Source organism: Canis lupus, chromosome 15 (assembly GCF_011100685.1).
Source record: "Canis lupus familiaris isolate Mischka breed German Shepherd chromosome 15, alternate assembly UU_Cfam_GSD_1.0, whole genome shotgun sequence".
In the NCBI taxonomy this organism is placed as follows: Eukaryota; Metazoa; Chordata; class Mammalia; order Carnivora; family Canidae; genus Canis; species Canis lupus.
This window is the reverse complement of record NC_049236.1, coordinates 48,722,239-48,747,419: the sequence shown is the minus strand read 5'-3', so window position 1 is coordinate 48,747,419 and position 25,181 is coordinate 48,722,239. Positions and strand designations below refer to the sequence as shown.

At 34.6% G+C, this 25,181-nt stretch overlaps 2 protein-coding genes across 12 annotated transcripts in view; one reads left to right on the top strand and one right to left on the bottom strand.

Annotated features, from left to right (window-relative positions):
• LRBA (LPS responsive beige-like anchor protein) overlaps positions 1-25,181 on the top strand; it is a 722,446-nt gene that overhangs the window by 611,254 nt on the left and 86,011 nt on the right. The gene's annotated exons all lie outside the window — the stretch shown is intronic.
• Positions 18,846-25,181, bottom strand: part of DCLK2 (doublecortin like kinase 2) — a 246,910-nt gene continuing 240,574 nt past the window's right edge. The window contains exon 17 of the mRNA XM_038558997.1: positions 18,846-19,155. Coding sequence (XP_038414925.1) covers positions 19,105-19,155 — 51 coding nt within the window. The 3' untranslated portion in view covers positions 18,846-19,104. The remainder of the gene's footprint in view (positions 19,156-25,181) is intronic.

The window sequence follows — 25,181 nt, the reverse complement described above, 5'->3', positions numbered from 1 at the left end:
TGTGTTGTACACCTGAAATTAACACTGTATGTCATTTATACTTAAATTTAAAAAACAAGACAAAGCAAAACTGGTGGCCTTCTATAAGAGGAAGACACCAGAGGTCACTCTCTCTGTCATGTGAGGACACAGTAATAATATTAGTCTGCAAGTCTGAAAGTGAGGATGAGAGCTCTCATCAGAAGCTTAAACCTGGGGCAGCCCGGGTGGCTCAGTGGTTTAACACCGCCTTTGGCCCAGGGCCTGATCCTGGAGACCTGGGATCGAGTCCCACGTTGAGCTCCCTGCATGGAGCCTACTTCTTTCTCTGCCTGTATCTCTTCCTCTCTCTCTCTCTCTTTCTGTGTGTGTGTGTGTGTGATGAATAAATAAATAAATAAATCTTTAAAAAAAAAAAAAGAAAAGAAAAGAAACTGAACCCTGCCAAAACCTCAATCTTGGAGTTTTCAGCCTCCAGAACTTTGAGAAAATAAATTTCTATTGTTCAAGCCCCTCAGTCTATGGTAGTTTGTTATGACAGCCTGAGTACACTAAGACATCCCCAGACTTCCTATTCTTCTTGAGTATCATGGTTCTCGTTAGCTTCTGTGCTTTCTACTTGTACTGCTAGTTGCAATTGCTGTCAAATCTAATTTTCCAATGGTAACTCTATATAATATATTTGCTTCATTACTTCTACTTCTTGTATTAACATTATGTTCATCTTTGCCTGCCAGATACTTTTTACCCAAATTTCATATATGCTTTAGCGACTATCTTAAATTTTAATTCCTCGAGGAACTTTTTCTCTACTACAGCTTCTCCCCTTCCTTGAATTGCTGTAGAATTTAGGAATTCTATAGGAATTCCTGCAACTTAATAGATGTTTCTTACTTTTCTGTTTGATGTCCTTAAACGTAAAATTCTTCTAGGGCTGGGATCTTACCTTTTTCATTAGCACCAATCTTCAATTAGCTTAATCCTAAAGAAAAGAGAAGATTGACTTACTCAGGCCAAGGGAATTATGCATACAAATTACAGTTTACCCAATATATCAGGCCTAGTAATTTGAAAAATTGTGTTTGGTAAATCTTGTCGTTGGATATTGCTCTGATAATATTGAGCAGATACTTATATAAAACAAAATTCTATGATATTTTACCTTACATTCTAAAACAAAGCAAAGGTAATGTAGATTGTCTTCTGACAGTACTTTGAACCTTTTTTTCATTGGCAAAGTATGAATGAAAGTAACAAGAAAGAATATTATTTCATAGATTCCTTTAAAAACAATTCATGTTTCCAATTTTCTATTTCTCTTGAGTATCATGGGGTCACTAATATACCAGAGGGAATATTGATATATATGCTTTTTCATTTTGTTAAACTATGCTCTAGAAAATAAAATTTAGAAAATATTGATGTGTTAGAAATGGGTATTTTAAGTATTTTTTCTTCATTTTAAATATTTTAGAGCACTACTTGGATAGTCAAGGAGAATTCTGATTTTGATTATTAGAAAGCTGAGTATCTTAGTTATATCTTTTCTTTCAGCAGAGCTACTGTTCTACAAAGTTACATCAATACTTGGCATAGTTTGGCAAACTAAATTTGAAGTCATTGCATCCTAGTTGTTTAGTAACCCATTGGCAGGAGAAAGATGGCAATGTTCTTTCCAGGCAGTTTGTTCATCCAAATATTAAGACAAGGCCTAGTCTGCCTTATATGTCTATAGCTGCCAATTTTCCTGTGGCTTCTTTATTTCTTTATCCCTCTATCCAGCTGCTACTCACAGCTATTGCCACATTTACCCTCTGGCTCGTGGGATAGAATGTTTAGCTTCCCCTGAGGCTGCTGTTAATGCTTCCTTTTTACTCTGCTGGCTGGGAATGCACTTGGCATCCTCAGTCTCAAACCTCTCCTCCCTCTTTTTTTCCACAGACACCAAGCACTTAAGTAGCACTTTCAGCCTCCACCGGTTATCAGTAGTAGCTTTCAACCCCTCATTTCTGGTCTGGTAACTCAGCACATTGTCCCAAGAGACCTTGACTAAGCTAATTTGCCTCCTCTTCCAAGCTCTTTGCTCTCTCAATCTTCCTTTTCTCTTTTTCTTCCTTATCCATTTCTTTGTCTCCCCTTTTATTTTTCTTTTACTCTTCTTACTATTCCTGATTATTTTTTTTCTTTTTTTAGTATATAGTAGATGCCACAGAGGCAAATATTTGCAGTAGAAAATAAAACAGTAGTTAATATTAAACATTTTAAAAGTTTGCCCAACATTTTAACTCATTCACCTCAAAAAAAGGTGTTTTTGTTCTGTTTTGTTTAATATCTTTGTCTGCTTGCCACTGTATGACTATATTGCAGGTTCTGTAATATAAGTTCATGGGCCTTTTGTTTTCATTTATATGCAGAGTTGCAGATTCTGTATTTACATAGGTCTACTTGTTCAAATCAGTATATGGAAAAAGATAAAAAGTATTCCCAGCAAATATTTTACAAGGAAAAGAAAATCCACTTAGATAATATTTTTTTGCCTAAAATGATTTAAATATGCAATTTGATTTATCTTTCAAAATAACTCCTTTCTGACTATTCTATGAATATTAGCTTTTTATTTTTCAAGTAATGGCTTATAAACATCTTTAGAAATTTATAATCTAAAAAAATAAATTTATCATTTAAGACTTGTGACCCAAAGATTAGAAAATAAAGATAATACAATTAATTTTGGAATCAAGAATAACAGTGTTCTTCAGGCCTTAGTCATTAACTGCTAACAAGTCTGCAGGACAATTCTAAATACCTACAAAATAGAAACGTGAAAAATTCATATGGAGAGTAATAGACCTGAATACGTCACTTAAAGCCCATATCTTCTTCCTACCCTCATTCCCCTTTGTTTTAATGCTTTCCTGTAGAAAAATAAATAAACTTTAGGTAAAGTTTGTGTTTTATAAATCTAACAATAAATAAATAAATAAATAAATAAATAAATAAATAAATAAATAAATAAATAAATAAAGCTAACCAATTTGTATTATTTTTCTGTAACCCTATTTAACCAAAATATGTATTGTTTTAATCTCCAACTAAGTCCTCATTATAAAAGTACAAAAAGTCTTTCTTGTCATAAAACCTTAAATGTATTTTTAGTTTTGTTTAATTTGTAAGGTTTAATGTTGGGTTTACGTTTAAAGGAAGCATCAACCCATAAGACGTTCCTTACCTTTTCAGAACCTTAGGTAGGAGTGCCAACCACTCTGTTTCTTTGCTGAGGCCAGGGGAAAGGAAGGAGCAAGAAAGGAGAGGGACATCTGCTTATTACATTCCAAAATAAAAATTCTGAGTCTACAGCTCTTTAGAAGAGGTTTTACAGACAGTGTTTCACGGACTCTTATAGATGTAAAAAGTGCATCACTTTTTCCCTATTGTTCATGTTAAAGAAATAATAATCAAAAGATAATTTATTATAGTGAATTGAATAAACCTTTTAAAGCTGCACATGTGACCCCTGCCAGGCTGTAATGCCACATGTACCCTATTTCCACCATCTCTGCAACTGATGGGTGGGTACTGACACTTTCAGCATTTAGAAATTCTTTTTGAGAGTACCTTGCTCTAATTTAAGCCCATTTTTAAAATTTCTACTATCAGGAGGTTAACTGCTACTTCCATTTTGTTAGGCTTCTGTGCTGAGAATACAACAATGGTGCTCTCAGTTTTTCATATGCCATTTTTTCATATATAGTGCCTTGGAATACTTCTGTCACACAAGGATTTTATGATACCTGCATGACAAACTTCTATAAATTATCTAAGTGCTTCATGCCCTTGAAAAAAGACTTTTTAGGTTACCCTTAGAAAATTGACCGAAAAAATTCGTTTAAAGTAATCTTTCCTTTAGTAAATTAGTAAATGTAATTTTATTTATTTTTTAAAGATATTTATTTATTCATTCATTCATTCATTCATTCATGATAGAGAAAGAGAGAAAGAGAGAGGCAGAGACACAGGCAGAGGGAGAAGCAGGCTCCATGCAGGGAGCCCGATGTGGAACTCGATCCTGGAACTCCAGGATCACGCCCTGGGCCAAAGGCAGGTGCTGAACCGCTGAGCCACCCAGGGATCCCCAGTAAATGTAATTTTGAAGAGTGGTATAATTTGTTCTATTTCTGCATGCAGTACGCCTTGCTAATATCCATAAGAAAATATGTGCATTCATACTCATAGAAGCATTATTCAGCTTAGCTAAACAATGGAAAGAACACAAATGTCTATCAACTGACGAATAGATTAACAAACTTTTGTATATCCGTATCAACAAATATTATTGAGCCATAACAAAGAATGAAGTACTGATACATGCTACACCATGGGTGAACCATGAAAACATGATGCTAAGTAAAAGAATCCAGACACATATTCTTAATTTTATGTAGTGGTTTGTTATTAGTGTGTTTTATTAATGGATAAATTAAGAATATGTAAGAAATTAATATATAATTCATAAGAATAGCTAAGAAATTATTTTAGTGAATTCTGTATTCTGAATGTAGCATATCATTGTATTGTCCAAGTAAATGGTAAGGTACATATTAGTCCTCTATTTGTAACATTATTGTCATTCTATTTGAAGACATTTGTGCTATTGCTTTCATATATGGCAGGTTTTTCCTATGTTACATATACGTTAAACTTCCCTTTCAATATGGCTATAAGTTCTGCTTCTCAGAACTCTTTGAGCTCTTTCCTCCCTGTCCATAAGGCAGCCTAGTAGCTTTGTTCCAAATCAGTCTCCCTGTCTGTGATAGTTGCACACAAGTTACCTTGTCTGCTCCTATTATTTCCCAGCATTCTACATCTTGAAGTTATTTTTCATACTGGACTTCCCTTTTAGTTTATATTCATTTACATTCTTTAGACAACTGAGATCTTAAAATTATAGCACTTTGAAGAATAATAAAAGCCATTAATAAAAGTGTGTTTTGTTTTCATCTGGAAATATGAATTTACTTAGGCACAAAAGAAATAGAAGCTGTGAATGACTATGATCAGTTTATGAAAAACAGCAGTTATTATTATTATGTACCTTTTAGGGATTGCTGATCAGTCTAGCAGAGAACAGTAAATGAGCAAAAAAATAATAATATGTCCTGCCTTGCTGAGAGGATCAGTGTTCAATGGAGTTCAAAAAGCAAACTGGACAGGTAGCCTATTAGCAACTTACACATCAGAAGTGAGGGTTTATGTTAATAGTAAAATATCTTGTTACCTCTAATGATTGACATGATTTGGAATGCTATTTAAAATGATGGTAAGGTATGTGAAATTTAGAAGACATGGACTTACAGTTTTTTAATTCAGATGATTGTCAAGTGGCCAAATACAGATGCTAGCTGTTATGACCATGAGGACAGACAAGGATAAGGCACTTTTAATTTAGTGTGGAACATATATGTAAAACAGATATGATAAACTCTAAGCTCCTATAAATTGGGCTTTGGTTTGCAATCATGATTAATTACTTACTTACAATGTGTTATATTATAAAACCTGACCTATGATCTCCTAAATAGGCATGTTGAAAATTGCAGGTCTTAACAGAGATTTGAAATACTATTTGTTAAAGAGATAGGACTTTTTCCTCTCCCACTTGGAGAATTAAAGTAATCCTCTGTTTCTAAAGATTTTAAATCAAGTCCTAGTCTACATCAGTGGCTACATAGTATAGGCATTCTTAATTTACTTAGTAGACAGGTTCACTGTGTACTGCATAATTTATGAATGACACCCAAAATGGTTAATTATGAACACAGGTTTCCATGTGCAAAACATTGCATGAACTGAATAATTGCTCTATTGTCTGCATATTGGTAGACTATTTAAAAATAAATACTTCACACTAAAGTGTTAAAGCACTTTTACTAAAGCTGGCAATGTTTCTGCTTAAAAGTCTCATGATATTTAACAGCAACTGTAACCAATAAAAAGTTGTAGCTCCTAAGCATATTTTATTCCTTATTAATTATTAATAATAGTAGTATTTTTGGTATAAGACTTAGAAATTATGACCAAAGAATGTATAATAGTAATAACTTAAATTTGTATATATTTAACATTTACAAATAGCTTTTTACTTCTCAATCATTTGAGCTTCATAATGTCCTTGGGGCCAGTAATAAAGATATTCCTAATTTTCTAGAAACTCAGGCTGATAGACAAGGTTACACAATTAATAAGGAGCAAAAAATTCAAAATTGCATTTCCAGTATCCAAGTCCATTACCCTTTCTTTCTAATCCCATATTTCATATGGGAAGTACTTCATAGTTTTCAAAGCAATTTTATACATCTTATTTGAACTTTGGAAGAATCATTTGTTGTTGATATAACAAGTATTAGGTTAATGGTTTTATAGTAAATCTGATGATTTGGAAGTCCTAGCCAGAGTAAATTAGGTGAGAAAAAGAAAGAAAAGTCCTCCAAATCAGAAAACTAAAAGTAGAATTGTCCAAATTTGTAAATAACATGATCTTATATGCAAAAACCCTAAAGACTCAGACAAAAAACTATTAGAACTAATAGATGCGAGGCACCTGGGTGGCTCGGTCAGTTAAGCATCTGACTCTTGATTTCGGTTCATGATTTCAGAGTCATGAAATTGAGCTCTACATCAGGCTCCATGCTGAGCATGGAGCTTGCTTAAGATTCCCTCTTTCCCTCTTGCTCTGCTTACCCCCCCTCCCCAACTCTCTCTTGCACATTCTCTCTCTCTGTCAAAAAAAAAAAAAGGAATAGAAGATTTCAGTGAAGTTGCAGAATATAAAATCACCAGTTGCCTACCTGCAGAATTCTTATTGCATGAGAAAAATAAACCCTTATTTGCTGAGATCACAGTAAAACTTTTCTGGTACTTGCTGTTAAAGCATTCTTTACTGCATGACATGTATATCATAGGGAATTTCTCTTGATTAAAACTTCTTATATAACTTTGCAGTGAATGTTGTTGTCCTATGTCTCAGATATTTCTGGGCAGACTAGGGAAGGCAGCCGACTACATCTGTCCTAATACTTTATTGCTCACCTTTTGGCCTATGCCCAGCTAGATGGGCTCCAGAGAAGGGCTCACCATTCACCAGCTCCCAACTGGGAGAATGGAGAATGAGAAAGCCTTGGCCATGCCTTCAGGGTCACAGACTATGGAGTTTAAAGGGGAAGTCTGGAGTTTCCTGAGTCAGCATGGAGTATCCAGGTAGGAGCCTGGGTGGGGGCCAACAGCCCAAACTTTCCACATTTCTTCAGTCTAGTTGTGTTTGGAGAATTATTCCATGCTGTCGTCCACATTAAGTTTGATTGTGTTACTGCTTTATCTTGCCCCATGTGCAAAAATCAACCCAAACTTAGTTAAAGACTTAAACCTAAGACCTATCACCATAAACTAGAAGAAAACATAATGGAAGAGCTTCATGAGATTGGTCTTGGCAATGATTTCATGGATATGATACCAAAAGCATAGGCAACAAATACAAAAATAAACAAGTGGGCCTATATTATACTAAAAAGCTTATGCACAGCAAAGGAAACAATTGATAAAATGAAAAGGAAACCCATGGAATGAGAGATTCTCAAAGCATTTATCAGATAAGGGCTTAATTTTCAAAATATGTAAGGAACTCCTACAACTCAATAATAAAAAAAAACTTAATAATCTGATTTTTTAAATGTGTTAAAGACTTGAATAGCTATTTCTCAAAGAATACTTTACAATACTTTACTAATGGCCAACATGTGTGAAAATGTGCTCAGTGCTATTACTCATCAGGGAAATGCAAATCAAACTACAATGAAATATCATTCCATACCTGATATGGATGGATGAGTATTATCAAAATTAGAAAAGACAAGTCCTAACAAATACCATGTACGATTTCACTCATATGCAGAATTTAAGAAACAAAACAAAATGTTAAAGAGACCAGGGGCAGCCCAGGTGGCTCAGCGGTTTAGCGCCATCTTCAGCCCAGGGCCTGATCCTGGAGTCCAACGTCAGGCTCCCTGCATGGAGCCTGCTTCTCCCTCTGCCTGTGTCTCTGCCTCTCTCTCTCTTTCTATCATGAATAAATAAATAAAATCTTAAAAAAAAAGAGACCAAAAAAACAGACTCAATTATATAGAATAAACTGATGGTTACCAGAGGGGAGGTGGTGGGGGAATGGGTATGGGTGAAATGGGTGAAGGGGACTAAGAATACACTTATCATGGTGAGCAGTGAGTAATGTATAGAATTATTGAATCACTATGTTATACACCTGAAACGAATTACAACACTGTACATTAATTATACCAGAATTAAAAAATAGTAAAGGGATGCAGTTTGGTTGAATAAAATAAAATAAAGATCAAGTATTGACTATAGGATTATACAATGTATATAGGCTGTTAACTTGATGGTGGAGTTTTGATATTGTGGTGAGCAGTGAGTAGTATATAGAATTGGCATTCTATGCAGTTGGTGGGGATGTAGAATGGCTGAAGTAGCAGAGCAGAAAAGAGTGTTGTTTGGCATGAACAGAATTGAATAGTGGCTATTGTTGGCAATAACTAGCTCAGGAGATGAGTCTTATTTCCTTTCTGATGTTGAATGTGCCAAAACTTTTCTAAACTCTAGAATTTTGGGGATCCCTGGGTGGCTCAGTGGTTGAGCATCGGCCTTTGGCCCGGGGCGTGATCCTGGGGTCCCAGGATTGAGTCCCACATCGGGCTCCCTGCGTGGAGCCTGCTTCTCCCTCTGTCTGTGTCACTGCCTCTCTCTGTGTGTCTCTCATGAATAAATAAAATCTTTAAGAAAAATAAACTCTAGAATTTTGTACTTGTTCAATCCATCTAGAGTACTCTTTCCTCAACTACTTCTTTGACTACCTGATTTTTATCCTTTAAGTCTCAAGTCATATGTCACCTTTCTAGAGGAACCTTTCCTACTCATTCTGTTCAGAATTTTCAATTATTGTATATCTCATCACTTTGTACTACTCATCATTATCTTCTTGAATAATTTGTGTCTTAATGTTAGTCTTCTCAGAAAAATGAGAACAGGTACTTTGTCAGTGTTTTTCACTGCTACCTCCCCAGTTTTAGCACAATCCTTGACATGTATGGTAAATCCTAAATGAATACGTAGTGATAGAATAAATGAATGAACTTAGGTCAGGGAGTTTTGTGGCTAAGGAGGTTAAGTGGTAAACTAAAAGAGGGCGGTTATTTCTTAAATACCTACCTGTGCCAGCCATTGTTATAGGCATTCTTTTATTCTTCCTCTGTAGATATTACCCCTATTTTAAGAAAATTGAGGATGACTAAAAATAAATAACTTACCTATTTGTCACAGTTGGCCTGGAAGGAGCCTTTTGATTCTTAAACAGATTCTAAGTCAGGGATGATGGTAGACTACGTTTCCAGTTCTACTGAGGAAGAAGCTGTTCTCTTTCAAATTGGAAGTCTTCTGAGGCAGTTTTAGGTGCCCGTGAAGTACAGAAAAGGAAAATACCTCCAGGGAAGAGATAGAAGCCGTATTTCCTGAGGCATTAGGGCCATCTGCAGAGCTTTGGGTTCTTGTTAGTTTGGATTCTATACTGAATTCTATATGTAATCACCTTCTTTTAGTGGGGAAAAAAGATCAAAATTGAACTAATTTATTTAAAAGCTATTTTTATGAGTCTAAAACAGAGATCAGTAAACTATGGCCCATGGGCCACATCCAGCCAGCTGCCTGTTTTTGTAAATAAACTTTGATTGGAACACAGCCACCATGTTTACTTGTTTATATTGTCTATGGCTGCCTTTGAGCTACAATAACAGGTAAGTGATTGTGATAATGATCATATGGTGAAGCCCAAACTATTTTCTCTCTGGCCTTTTATAGAAACATTTTGCCAAGGCCAATCTAAAGCATAGTTAGCACCAAAACATAAACAAAAATAAAACCAATTCTTCCAAAAATCTACAAAAATCACAAGATTACAGTGCTTGAATTTCTAGCTGACCTTGAACTTTTAGCCAAAGATGGGACAACCCTTAATTTCCTTTCCTGATCTCAATCTCTGCTTTTTAAATTTCATAACTGCTTATTCAGTTGAGATAATTGTTTTTTTTAGGGAGTGAACAAACAACTTTGATTTTGATACATTTTTTATAGTAGCCATCAAATTGAGAGAATTTACCACTCATTTCATGAATCATGTCTGTTCTTTATTTTGAAACCCATCTCAAAACTCTCAAAACCGTCTTTTCAAGGGAGACTTTTCTGAGTAATTTAGAACCACCATGTGAGAGCAGCATTTCTTTTTTATACACAAATATATTTACTTCAAATAATACTTAATTTATAAATATACATGGAATATTTTGCTTAATTTTATGATCAGCTAAATCAGAATTCATGTATTTACTTCTTTGGTAAAAATGACATGATGATAATGATGTTATCTTTCTTTAGCAGGCTCTTTGATAGCTCCAGGTCACCAGTATAATATTAATAGGATCCTCAGTCTAAGAGAATCTGGAGTACTCTTGTTACTTTGCTCCACTATCCCTGAAATGCAGTAAGCCCCTCTACAGTTTGCTTAGGGATGATTATCTGGCTTCTGTGTGAACACTTTAGTTGATAGGTGGAAATGTGTGTGAATATATTAAACAGAGGAAAGAATGAAGGAAGAGGAGGTTAAGGGCATTCTCTCATGAGACTCAGGCAAAGAACTAGCTGTATATAAGTGAATAAAGCATAGTTAGCACCAAAACATAAACAAAAATAAAACCAATTCTTCCAAAAAGCTGCTGCTTCCACTTTCCTGCTGCTTATACCTAGGAGACCTTCTGTAGATATCTGTTAAATTTTTATTTTAATTGAATTTCAGTAAAGGAAAGAATGTGTACAGACACATACAAGAGAAAGAACAAGCTATTTTGGCTAATGGTGATCCAGTCTGACCAATGCAGAAAAGAGAGTAGTTAAAACTTAACACTCTAAAGGGAGTTTGAGGTCAGATATTCAGAAGGACTTGAATACCATGATAAAGAGTTGGATTTACTCTATGAGCAGAGGCACATTTGAGAATTTTGTGGAGAAGAGTGCTATGTCTGGAGTGCCAATTTAGGAAGGTTACTCTAGTAATATATAGGATTGAATGGAGGATAATTTTGACAGTTTTGAAATCAATTTAGGAGACTTCTTCAAATGTCCAGATAATATGAGCCTGAAGCAGAATGGTGACAGTGGGAATGTGTGGCACAAAAGACAAATATATAGGTAGTTTTGTAGGATTTTGTATCTGAATAGAAGTTAAATGGTATTCTAAGGTTTTGACTTTAGGTGACTGGAAGTTGGTGGTAAATTTAAACAGGAATGGGAAGTCAAGAAGAGGAAAGGTTTTGGAAATAAACAGTGATGTTCATCCTTGGACAGGTTGAATTGTAGATGTTGGTGTAACACCCAGGTGGAGAAAAACAGAGAATTTAAGTTCTAGATGTAGAGCAGAAGTCGTAAACTGGTAATAGCCCATGGGCAATATAAACCTGCATAAATGATTTTTGACATGGTATTTTTCACCTAAAATGATTTTTTTTTATTCTCACTTTTTGGTTATTAGATTGACTATTATTTTCTCTTCTAGAATTTAGAAAATACTATATTAGTTTCTCATCTTTGTCATTACTGTTGAAAAATCTATTAGCTGTTCCTTTTCAGGTTGCTTTTAACATTTTTACAACTGTCTAATATTTTGCAGTTTTATTATAATATGTCTAAGTATGGGTTTATTTTTATATTCTGCTTGGGACTTATATTGTATTCTGAGTAAAAATTTGTGTCTTAAGTACATTCTCAGAAGTTCTCGGGAATTATTTTGATAGTGTCTCCTCCCCATTCTTGATAGAATTCCTTTTAGTTGTATGTTGAACCTTTTCCTTCTATCTTCCATGACTAAGCCTCTCTTTTGTATTTTCCATTTTATTATTTCCCTGTGTTCTATTTTTGTAATTTCCTCATATATTTTAGATCACCAGTTGCCATTTCAGCTATTTCAAATCCCCTAGTTAAGCAATCCAATATAAATCTAGTGACTTTTTTCCTAGAATTTTTTGGTGGTTTTTTGAATCAACTTGAAAAATTATTTTCTTAAATTCTCATTCCTTGTATGCTTTTAATAGCTTAAAACAGTTATCTTAACAGCCCTATTCAATATTATTGTGTTCCATTTGTACTATTTAATAACTCTTACTCGACAGTCCATATCCTCATATATTTGGTAATTTTGGATTGTGTATTTTTCTTTAGGAGAGCTCCTACCCATTAGAATCTTTGATTGATAGTGTGACGCTCCAGAGTGTTTTGCCTTTCCCTCTTCTAAAGCCTAGAACAAATTTGTATGTAAATTTCAAACCTCTTGGTTATATTTTTAAATCCCGTGTATATTTAAGGGACAGACCTGTAGATATAAATTCATAGGGAAAGCTTTCCTAGTCTAAGCCCAAATGAAGATGGATACGTTTGCCCTTATAACCTTATGTTGGTGCATAGATGTTTCTTCTGGTCCCTCTTTTCCTTGATGCATGGCTCTTTGTGGGTTCCAGTTTTATGTGTAATAATACCTCACTTCCAATCCCTCCACCCTCACCACCAGAAGAGAGGAGCCAAGGCATCCTCTACTTTTTCTACATGGGCATTAAAACCAAAATCCTCCATGACTGAGACTGGAAAAAAACACCCAGAGGTTATCTTTACCTGTTTATAACTTGCTAATACAATTTTTTCATTTTATTGTTGTTAATTGTTTGTGACTCCTGGGGATTTCTTTTGCTGTTTCCCTTCTAAATCAGTTTTCATTTAAAAGCTTACTTCCACCTCCCCCACCCCCCAACCCCCCACCCCCGAAATTGGTAGACACAACAACTAAATACAATGTGAGATTCTCTATTTGGTGCTAGAACAGAAAAGAGGCATTGAGGGGAAAATGGTAAAAATCACCTAGTTAAGTGTTGTTAACAACATAGATTTTCTGGTTTTGATATTATATAGTTATGTAAGTTGTTAAAATTTGTAAAAGTTGTATGAGGGGTATGCATCAAGTATACTAAATTTTTGCAATTTTTCTGTAAGTCAGGTTATTTCAAAATAAAGTTTTAAGAAGGCATATTTGTTTTGTTTAACATTTCTGAGTGTTCTGTAATGAGAGGGCTTTCAAATTTGTTCCTGAAATAAACAACCTGATATTGTAATAAAAGGAGTTGGGTTCCCATCATTTTAAAAATAGAACAGGGAATAGAGATACCTTTTAACAAATTCAAAGTATGGTATCACATAAGGATTTGGTACCTTTGACCCACTCTGAAGCATACTTTTAATGTACAGTTTCTCTAAAAATACTCTATTCTTTCTTATTTTTAACACTATCCATTCTTAAATTTAGATTTCTAGCCTTTCTTTAAAAGTAGAATATCTGACTGCCTTAGAACTAGAGCAAAGTCATGGCCACACCTGCAGATAGGCATATCTCTCTAGTTTTCTTCAATCTGTATCTCTACTGTTCAATATCCAGTATGCCTTATTAACTTATGTTTTACCTACCTAGATTTTATAGATATTTAAGTATGCAAACTTTGGTTTAGCAATTAGAAGAGAGATAGTATTAGAGATAGAGAATTGGTGTGCATCTATATTGAATTATAGTTCAGTACAGGTAGAGGGAATTCATGACTTTACCTTGTATAATATTTGGCATAGAGGCAAGAAATCCAGGGACAAAGCTCAAGGAAATAACTCTTCTGAGAGCAAGAAAAGTGAGCAGAACCCACAAAATATACATACACACACACACACACACACACACACACACACGGCAGCTGGAGAGGTAAGAATGGATGGTAGGGTTAAAAATAAGAAAAGAAAAAAAAATAAGAAAGAAGAGAGTATTTTGAGAGGAATTGGACATTAAAAGTATGCTTCAGAGTGGGTCAAAGGTACCAAATCCTTAAGTGATACCATACTTTTGATTTGCTAAAAGGTATACTTATTATCCTTCCTCCCTCTCTTCTTCCTCCAAGTCATTATCCCCATGCCCTTCTCTTTATGCCCTGGAGGGCTGATCACTAAGGATTGGAAATGGCAGGTTATAGGAGAGTAGGAAAAGGTAACATTACCAATCACCACCACTTCTGGACTGTAGACTTGCTATAGCTACACCCAGGCAGTTTTCCTTCTATAACTTCACCACTCAATAATCTCTAGTAAATTCCTCTGCCTGCCCCTTCAGGTCTGTGGGTTGTAATGGCTTCTCATTTTTATAAGTCTGCTGGTTCCTCAGAATGGCTTGTTGATTTCCTTGACCCTATATGTGAGCTGAACTTTCATTAGAATTCCATCTAATTACTCAGCCATTAGAAACAACAAATACCCACCATTTGCTTCGAGGTAGATGCAACTGGAGGGTATTATGCTGAGTGAAATAAGTCAGTCAGAGAAGGACAAACATATGGTCTCATTCATCTGGGGAATGTAAAAAAGAGTGAAAGGGAATAAAGGGGAAAGGAGAGAAAATGAGTGGGAAGTATCAGAGAGGGAGACAGAACATGAGAGACTCCTAACTCTGGGAAACGAACAAGGGGTGGTGGAAAGGGAGGTGGGCGGGGGGTTGGGGTGACTGGGTGATGGGCACTGAGGGGGCCGGCCACTTGATGGGATGAGCACTGGGTGTTATGCTATATGTTGGCAAATTGAACTCCAATAAAAAGAGTTAAAAAAAAAAAAAAAAGAATTCCATCTAATTGTGCCTTCTGTTTTCTGCTAGGACCCTGACCAATATCCTGGGTGTATTAGTTATGGTACAAACTAAGTTGTTCTCAGTTATGTTTAAGCTGCTGTATCCTAGAGTCTTAATATTTCTCTTTCGTGTACATGGGACTTACATACTTTCAGTTTGTTACTGGTAGTAATATTTAGGCTTTCTTCGTGGTTTTCTCATATTTGGAGAAAAGGAGTCTAAAGCTAGAGAGTAAATTTGCCAGTTATCCATCTCTGGGCTAGTTTCCATTGCTTCCTAGTCACTAGAAAGACAGAAAGGAAAAGAAGTGGAACATATTACCAGTGTTTGCATCTTATTTACCATAATTTGGTGACACAACCTCATCACATTAGGAAGGAGACTGTTGAATGTATCTCTGACTTAGATTTTTATTATTAAAGAAAGTAAGAGTGGATACTGAGTGACAAATAGTCTCTACCACAATAGTTCACTCTCATAGAGGGAAAATTTTTTTTCATTTCAGAGCTAAAGGGGAGAATATTGGCAGCATTCAATAGAAAATTTCAATAGACTGTGGTAAAATCTAGATTTCAAGGAGTTGAGTGAAGAGATTGTGGAGTGTGTGAATATGGCTTCTTTTGAAGAGTATGATATATAATGAAAGATGTGATTCTGAGATACAAGGGAGTTAAAGGGAAGATTCTTTCTAGGTAGCAAAATCTGAGTAGTTTCAGAGAAGATATAACTTAGGGAGAAATTGAAAAACCAGGCAGAAAAAAAAAAAAAAAAAAAAAGAAAAACCAGGCAGATAGCCCTTTTTTAGGAAATATGAGGACACTTCTTACCCCAAAGCACAGGGAAAATATAAACATTTTGCAATGGAGAAGAAAATTAAAAAGTTATATCCTCTTTTTGAAGCCGAAGGCCAAATAATCTATGGAGAAAGAAAGTGAGGCAGGTATATAATTTAGAGTATATACCGAAGGGAGTATGACATTAGTGAACTAGAAACACAAAAATAATCAGAGTAGAATTTGAGGCTCTGCTGAAGATAGAGAGCTTGAGTTACAGTAAAATTATTGGTATGTGTTTTGATTTTTCTGTAATGAAGCATGACAGCCTATATATAGAAGCTAGAAAAATGGATTGTTGCATTTCTCAAAATTGTATTAACAACATAGGTATAAGAAGAGTCAAGTTGGGGAAGAGTCTAGGTTGCTTATAAAAAAAAATTCTAGTTGAAAATAAACACCATGGGGTCTGGTATGGGTTAAAACAGGTCAGGGAGGTCTAAGGAAAATGTAAACTAGACGATGTATTAGTTATCTATTGCTGTGTAACAAGTTACTCCAAAATTTAACAGCTAAAACAGTAGGCCTTTATTATCTTGCATTGTCCTTTTGGATCAGGAATTTGGGAGTGGCTTAGCTAGGTGGTTCTGACTCTCTGTCTCTCATTAGATTGTAGTCAAGATGTTTGTTGGAGCTACAGTAATCCAAGGTATGACTAGGACTAGAAGATGAGTTTCTAAGATGACTTGATCACATTGTTGGTGAGTTGGCAGGAGACCTCAGTTCCCTACCACAAGGACCTCTCCATAGAGCTGCTTGAATAACTTTACCATATGGCAGCTGACTTTCCCCAAAGCAACCAATTGAAAATAGAGGGTGGGAGCCACAGTTTCTTTTATGATGTAGTCTCAAAAGTCCCAGTGTGTTATTTCAGCTGTATCCAATTGGTTATATAGGTTAACTGACTAGCTGAGCATAAATCCCAAGAGGTGAGAATCATTAGGGGCCACTTTGGATGCCCACCACCAAGGAAGGAAAACTTGAAAGGGAACCAACCATCTAATAAGAATTTACTCTGTACCAGGTATATAATTTATTTCTTGCAATAATTTTATGAGGAATGTATTAGTTTTTTATTTTAGAGATGAGCAGATTGAAGCTTTGAGAACTTAACTGTTGCCCACCATTTTATAATCATTTTAGTCAGGCTTGGAATCCAGGTCTGTTAGCCTGTTCCCATAATATTTCATCATATGGGAAGCAAATATGCTTATAGTGGTTTAGTACATCTATTTTGAAGACATAAGGTTGTTGGAAATTTAATTGATATCATTTAAGCAAATTATCACTGTACTCAAATAGTAAGCCAATACTTATTAGCTGTTTTTATTATGTACTTTGTAATTTAAAAATAAAAGAAATTTCAAGAAGTGAGGATAAAAGACATGTTTGAAAGAAAAATTAACCAGCAGAAAAGAAGTTATATTATTCAAGGACATTTAGATTTGAGCTGCTTGGATTATTAAGTCAAAAGTATGTTAACACTTTTTTTTTTAATATATTTTTTTTAATTTTTATTTATTTATGATAGTCACAGAGAGAGAAAGAGAGGCAGAGGCACAGGCAGAGAGAAGCAGGCTCCATGTACCGGGAGCCCGACGTGGGAATCGATCCTGGGTCTCCAGGATCGTGCCCTAGGCCAAAGGCAGGCGCCAAACCGCTGCGCCACCCAGGGATCCCAAAAGTATGTTAACACTTAAAGGTGACTGCAGAGAGGAACCATTAGTATGAATTCTGAAGCCATCAAGAATGGTGATGGGAATAGAACTATGAATCCTTTGAGTAGGACAACCATCCTCCTTACACTTCAAAAAGTAGATGGGCAGCCCAGGTGGCTCAGCGGTTTAGCGCCGCCTTCAGCCCAGGGTGTAATCCTGGAGACCTGGGATCAAGTCCCAAGTTGGGCTCCCTGCATGGAGCCTGCTTCTCCCTCTGCCTGTGCCTCTGCCTCTCTTTCTCTCTGTGTCTCTCATGAATAAATAAATAAAATATTTTTTTAAGTAGCAATTAAAGCCCCTACTATATACCAATAACTCTCTTAGGCATGGGAACAAATATGAAAGAGCTGTGAATCATGTCTTTAAGATAGCTCAGTGGAGGAAAAGGCAGACTTATAGACGTTATTTTTTAAAAATTAATCAGGGTTGCCTGGGTGGGTTAGTCAGTTAAGCATCTGACTTTGGCTCAGGTCATGATCCCGGGGTCCTGGGATTGAGAGCCAGGCCTCTGGCGGCCTGCTCAGCTTCTCCCTCTCCCCCTCCTTCTGCTCTCTCTCTCTCTCTCTCTCTCTCAAATAAATAAATAAAATCTTAAATAAAATAAAATAAATGAATTGACTTTGGGGGCACTTGAGTCGCATAGTCAAGTGTCGGACTCTTGGTTTTGGCTCAGGTCATGATCTCAGGGTCAAGAGATCCATGCTCCCTGGGAGTCTGTACCTCTCCCTCTACTACTTCTCTTCCCCCTCACTCTATCAAATAAATAAATAAATAAATAAATAAATAAATAAATAAATAAATAAATAAATAAATAAATAAATAAAATCTTAAAAAAAAAAAAAAGAAGTGTTTCACTAATGCTCGTAAAGGCATCGTGGGCAATGTTGTGTGGAAAAATACAGACTTCAACATCTTTGACTCAGGAAGTAGTTCAGAAGAATTGGACCTGAAACTTTTTATGGATAATCAGTTTATTTCATTTTTAATAAACATACAATACTTAATAAAATTTATGTTTAAGAAGTCTGACAGCTTTTCAGTTAGTATAAAATTAAAATTCTGCATGATAAAGTACTTTGTTACAATTATTTTGCAGCCATTCTTATTTTTTAGCAATACAGAAAATCAAGGTTCATCTCATAATCATTTGAGTCTTATGTTTATGAAATTAGTATATTTTATGTATGTTCAGTGGATCTCAACTATTTTATGTGTGTTCATTGTATCCCTATAGCTATAACAGCGATTATTAAACATTTTCAACATAGTTCTCTTACCTATAAAAAGATAACATGGGTTAAATTCTAGTTTCTGTTCTTTTAGCTAAATTAGATCAGTGCCACTGATTATCTCATTCTAATCAGAGGATCTGAAAGCTGTATACATCTTTGTCAAATATATCTGATACTATTTTTCAATACATGTTATCTTTGGAGAAGAGAAACAAGACATTTCTTAAGATATTCTTAATATATAGTATTTTAATAGTATCAATTTCTTATTTATACCAGGTAACACTCTCCTTTAGGTCTAAATTTACTAAGTATTCAAACAATTATCCGTCTACTAAGAATATTGAGACTTATAACTAGTATTTAAATGATTGAATGATAACTAGTATTTAAATAATTGAATGATAGGTTCATTCATTAAAAAAGAAAAGTGTCCAGATTGGAACTCTCAGCTTCTGGGTCCTCAAGTCCCTTATCCATACAGTTGGCACTATCAGATATTTCAAACATGGAAAAAGTTTAATCCAGTTTCAGGCTATGTTCCAGTAGATCCAAATATGGTACACAGAAAGATATCCATCCTGTAAACACGAGTGAGAGGAAGAGAACAATTAGATAATGTCATATTGTTTTTAGATATGAACATAAGAAGCTCTTTTTAGGAAATGTTTTTTAAATTACTTGACATCAGCATATGCAAGTTAAACAGGATTTGGTTCATAGAAGTTTCTCTCTTTAGAACTGTCTTTCCAAAAAGGATGATAAAGTGAAATATAAACACCACATGAGAAGTGAACTGTTTCTAAACATTTCATTGAATTTTTTTTAAAATAAACTTATCATTGTTACCTTTAGTGTGGGTACAGTATCTCCTCAGGTCATTACATAATGAAAAGTAGATTTTAAATGTTTTATATATTTGATAGAGTCCAAATGCTTTAGTAATGGTCTTAGATATTGTTTACATGAGCTTTTTTGTTACACTGTAAGCCAGTTCTCTGTAGGTGCTTTCCAGAATGTAACATGATGCAATTATTCGATATAAATCAGCTTTCATTTTAAAAAATGATAGTTTAACACCAATAAAAATTAATTTATTAAAAAAATAAAATAAAAAATAAAAATAAAAAATGATAGTTTAATGGACAACTTTGCTTTCCAGGGTTTCGGTGTTGTTTTTTTTTTTGTTTTGTTTTGTTTTGTTTTGTTTTCATTTTTAGAGAAGTAGCTGAGCTTTTTCATCTATGTATTTGAGTAGTACTACTCATGGGGTCATTTTCTGCAGCTTAGATAATGAACAGTGAGTTTTTCTGAAAGTAAGCAGTGACTTAGGAGTATTGTGATTTCTCCCTTCCACAAGAAGTGAGAATTGACATTTTAGAGAACCATGTAGCACAGAATACTATGAAAATCTGGAACCTGGCAACTTGGAGAATAAGGATTAATTCCTGAATCATTAATGGCTGAATTTGAAGACCCACTCATTCTTTTTGTGTTGCTTTAAATCCTTTCAAGTAGTAGATAGTGGTGGCCCTTAAAAATATATATTGGGGTGCCTGGCTGGCTCAGTCAGTGGAGCCTGTGACTCTCCATCTCAGAGTTGTAGGTTCCAGCCCCATGTTGGGTGGAAAGATTACTAAAAAAAAAAAAAAAAAAAAAAAAAAAAAATCTAAAAAAATTATATATATATTTATATGTATACACACACACATATACACTATTTTTGGTGTCCTTTTAATACTGTTGTTTCTAGGGATCTCTGGGTGGCGCAGCGGTTTGGCGCCTGCGTTCGGCCCAGGGCGCGATCCTGGAGATCCGGGATCGAATCCCACATCGGGCCCCCCGGTGCATGGAGCCTGCTTCTCCCTCTGCCTGTGTCTCTGCCTATCTCTCTCTGTGACTATCATAAATAAATACAAATTAAAAAATTATTTAAAAAATTGCTGTTGTTTCTAAAATTATAGAAAATAGAGTTTAAGGGTTATATTGATAATCTTAAATCTGCTATGTTCCCTTTGTTGTTATTAAAGTTATTAACAGTATTCATAAAGGGAATATTTTTCATAGAAGAAATGTGAAAAAATTAGCTAAAACATTTGGATAGACATTTACTCCTCTCTTTGTGCTTTTTATTGGAATGCATTGCTAAAAGAGGTTCAGGGTATAAGCAAATTACTTCATTTTAATTCTAGATGCTGAGCTCCTAATAGCTTTTAAATTTATACAGTTTCTGTTTAGCTGTCAAAACATTTAATTATATCATGCCCAAAGGTGTAAAGCTGTCAAATAAATCCAAGTTTAGGCATAAACATTTGCTAAGTTACATGCGCTACTACACCGTAGTTGGTACTGGACAGCTTGTGAACCTGTTTTAGGGGAAGGGGTGTGTCGAGGAACATTAACTCAGCAGGTACAGAACAACATTGGCCCAATGAATTGATGATGACTTGTAAAACAGCAGGTAGTAATGCCCCCAGCCTTTATAATTCCTCTCTTTGTAAAATAAAGCAGGCTAGAAAGTGTGGTGGATTCTTTGGCTCAATTTGCTCTATAAGAAAGCTGTTTTTTGCAGAAGTATGTACTCTCTTTCCCTGACTTAACGCTGTCCTTTGTTTTCTCTTCAAAAACATACGTACCCTGTTCAGGATTTATATCCTTCTCTCTTACCCAAGGATCTCTTGCCATAGGAAGATTAATCCCAGTGGGACTTATAAAGGAAGTATTGACCCTGATCAGCAATTTAGAAGTTTGACATTTTCTATGTAAACATTTTTAAACTTTTTAAAGTATAATTGATAAATTAAAATTGCATATACTTAACATGTACATGGATATTGGAAAATATTTTTAAAGAAGGGAAAATTTTTAAGTTTTATCTTTATCTGGATATTTCATAAATATAAATTGGGGTGCTTGATGACATTATTTGGAGGTAGACTGGTAACATAAATACTAATGCAGACTTCACTAATGCAAAATTCACTAAGAGGTAGGGGAGTAAAGTAAATTAGTTCTACTTTGAAGCTTTTATTTTCTTCCCCTTTCAAAATGAATGGGAAGGCCCTTGAGAGGCCCTTGAATGAAAGCTGCTTTTCATTAGTGCTACCAAATACCTACTTGAAAGAGTTGAGTTCTAACTGAACACCCACACAAGAGAAAGGGAAAGCTTCCTTTTTCTACTGGAGGACCATCAGCTAAATAGCTCTTGGCTTCTCTTTTCCAATCAGGTGGTTTCACATCAGAGTTAATTACTCCAGTCATTTATTCTAATCACCCTCCTCTTATGGCTAGCTGCATTCTGTCATGGGGTGGCATCGTTTGAAGCCAGTTAAGTTTGAAAACCACTGCAGGGTACTTGAGGCTCATTAGTGAGGCCTATCCATGCCTGGCTTTGGATTTGCTCCCTGATTAACTCTGCATCTCCCTGCCTTGCTCCCTCCTCCCGCCATCCACCAACCCCCACTCCTCAAGGCAGTTGCTCTAAAGAGGAATGTTTCAGTTAACTCTTGCTTTGCTGTTTATCTTTTCACCTATGTACTTAAGAAAAATTTAAATGCTTATATTGCTAATTATACAGATCCTGGCCTTGGAATTGCATCCGTTGGATTGAATTTAACTGAAAGGGTAGATATTCCATAAAGAAGAATTATATTTGTGAACAACAAAGGAGGAAAATGGTGGCCTCTCAGAATGAATACATCTATGTCCTTGATCCAATTCTCCTAACCTAATAAAGGTCATGATTCCAACTCTGATTTTATGATACTCTAGTGTGTCCTACTGTTTTATCGTAAGAGTTATCTGAAAAGCTTTTTAAAAATCTCAAAGCAAATTTATTTGTTTGACATTGTTGTTTATTGTAGTAGTTTAATTTAAAAGTGTTTGCCAGCTGGCACATTTAAGAGATACTAACATCACCAATGCAGATAATGTTTGTGCTACGCTTTTTTAAAAATAAAAAGATTAAAAAAAATAGAAGAAAAACATGAAATCAGTCTCCTTTAGTAGATAGTTTGAGACAGTGTTATTACATGAAAGTATTTAAAACATTTTCCAAAATTAACAAAAATGTATATTGAATTTGGTGAAATGTTTATTTAAATAGGAAATGAGAAAAATTTTCTTCATTCTTTTTACATGGTCATTTGATTTAAAGAAATTAAATAGTTCATGTGTCAAAACAAAATATGATACATATTAAAATACATGAAATCACATTTTTTTAAGTTGCTAATGTCCGTGGATGTTTAGAAATTAGAATGAGCTTACTGATAATTCTTACCCCAAAATAGTTTAACACATTGCTTCTTTATTAAGAGTCTTTGGACTTAGCAGTTAAAAAATAGGTTCGTATTCTCTGTCTTGCTATAACGGCCGATTGTTTTTAATTTGATTTTTTAAAAAATCTCCTCATGAATATACAGTTAAATTAATGAAAAAGAGGCCTAGAATATAAACTTCTTATTCAGATCTATAAATATTTACTGGTTGTGTACTATGTGCTAAGTTCCATGGATGCAGATACAATCTCTGCCTTCTAGGAAATCGCATTTTAGTGAGGTGTGCAGAAAAATAAACAGTAATAAATTGAAAGTTTTAGTTTTAAAAAGGCATAAGTAAAAGCCAAAACCAGTTGAAAGGACAAAAGAACCAGGTCTACATGGCATATCAGATATGGCATATACTTAGAAATATTTAATAATGATGTTAACAAATAGTATATGTGAAACTCATTGACAATAATTCTTAGTCTGAAATAATTTCATATTTTTAGAATTTTTATACTTTAGCTTTGACATAAACCTATACCATTCTGTTGCAGAAATTTTCAGGAGGATATATAGTGGTTAATAATATGGCTTTAGGAGTCAGATCGGGGTTCCTCTTGCAACTCTGATTAGATGTACTAGCTTTGTGACATTAGGCAATTTACTTAGCAGTTTAGCCTCATTTGTTAAAACCTGTAGTGTTTATGTCATAGGATTATGTAAGGATTAAATAAAATAATCCATATAAAATATTTAGCATAAAACTGGCCATATCATAAACAATAAATGTTAAGTGCTGCTGTTATTGTTACTATGTTGTTGTTTAGTTGGTCAGTGAATTTCTTCCATATTAACCTTCAGATGCATTTTCTCTGTATAACATATTGTCTTTCTAGATCCTTTGTCAAATCTATAATTGATATCGTTTGCATCCATCTTCCTGATACTGTTCAATAGAAAATAAAATCTTGAAATATGACACTCTAATATCCAGTTCACTTTTTCTTTCTTCCATATAATCATCCTACCCCAAATTTTATTATATGGTTAACATAATGTAGACATCTCATTTGCAATGGCTAGTAATCACAGAAATTCTTCACATTTTCTAAAATTCTGCCAAATTAGCACTGTATCAACTGGATAAAGTTTCTGTGGTCAATTTCATGCTTCTTATACAATATACAAAGCTTGAAGATCATAGTCTCACAGCATAGACACTGAATTGTGCAAAATCACAAGAATTTCTTAAATGCCATTCATTCATTCAACAGACATTTATTAGGAGCCTACTAGGTAATTAGGTCTGTGATCACAAAATTGGAAGAATATGACACCTGCCCTTTTGGGGCTGTCATTATGAAGATCAAACAGGCATGACAGTAACTAATTAGAGAAATAGATTAAGTGATGTATTTGTTTATTCATTCAACAAATATTTTGTGAGTTCCAACTACTTATTTGTCTTTGGGAATACAATGGTGAGAAAGACAGCATAGTACTTGCCCTTTTGGAACTTACTGTTTAGTGAGGGAAATGGATAAGAAATAAAAATAAGCATGGTAATATATGATGTAATATAACAAAAAAAATGTAATACTTTGTGTTCTCCATAAAAGAGAACCACAGGCTGCCATTGAAACATTTAACATTTTATTTATTTGTGTGTGTATGTATGATTTTTAAGCATTATTTATTTACTGAGATATAACTGACATATAACATTATATTCGTTTCCGGTGTGCAACATAACAATTCAATATTTGTACATATTGTAAAATGATTGCAACAGGTCTAGTTAACATCTGTCACCATACTTACCATTTATGTATTTATTTATTTGTTTGTTTGTTTATTTATTTATCTCTAAGAGAGAATGAGGAAATACCTTATTTTACTTCCTAAAAAGATTGGGGAAAGCTTAACTGTAGCAAACTACATTTGATCTTGGTCTTTAAGAATGAGTAGGAGCAAGGTGATGGAAAGGGCATTATGGACCTAAGAAGCAGTGTGAACAAAGATCTTGGTGTATAGTATACACGAGCTGGACTTTATTCAGAAGGTAGAGGCAATATATGTGTTAAGAGAACTGTGAACTATACCTATGGAAAGATAAGACTGGAGGCAGATTATGTGAATAATCTTAATGCTTTGTAAGTATTATGAACTTTTTTGTTTGGGATATTGGACCCCAGAAGGTGATTGCCAGACCAGAAGCATCAATATTACTTGAGAACTTGTTAAAAAGACAGACCTTGGGCTCAAATCCAGATCTCTTAACACAGAAACTTTGATGGAAAGAGCCCAGCAATCTGTGGCTTAACAAGTTCTCCAGGTGA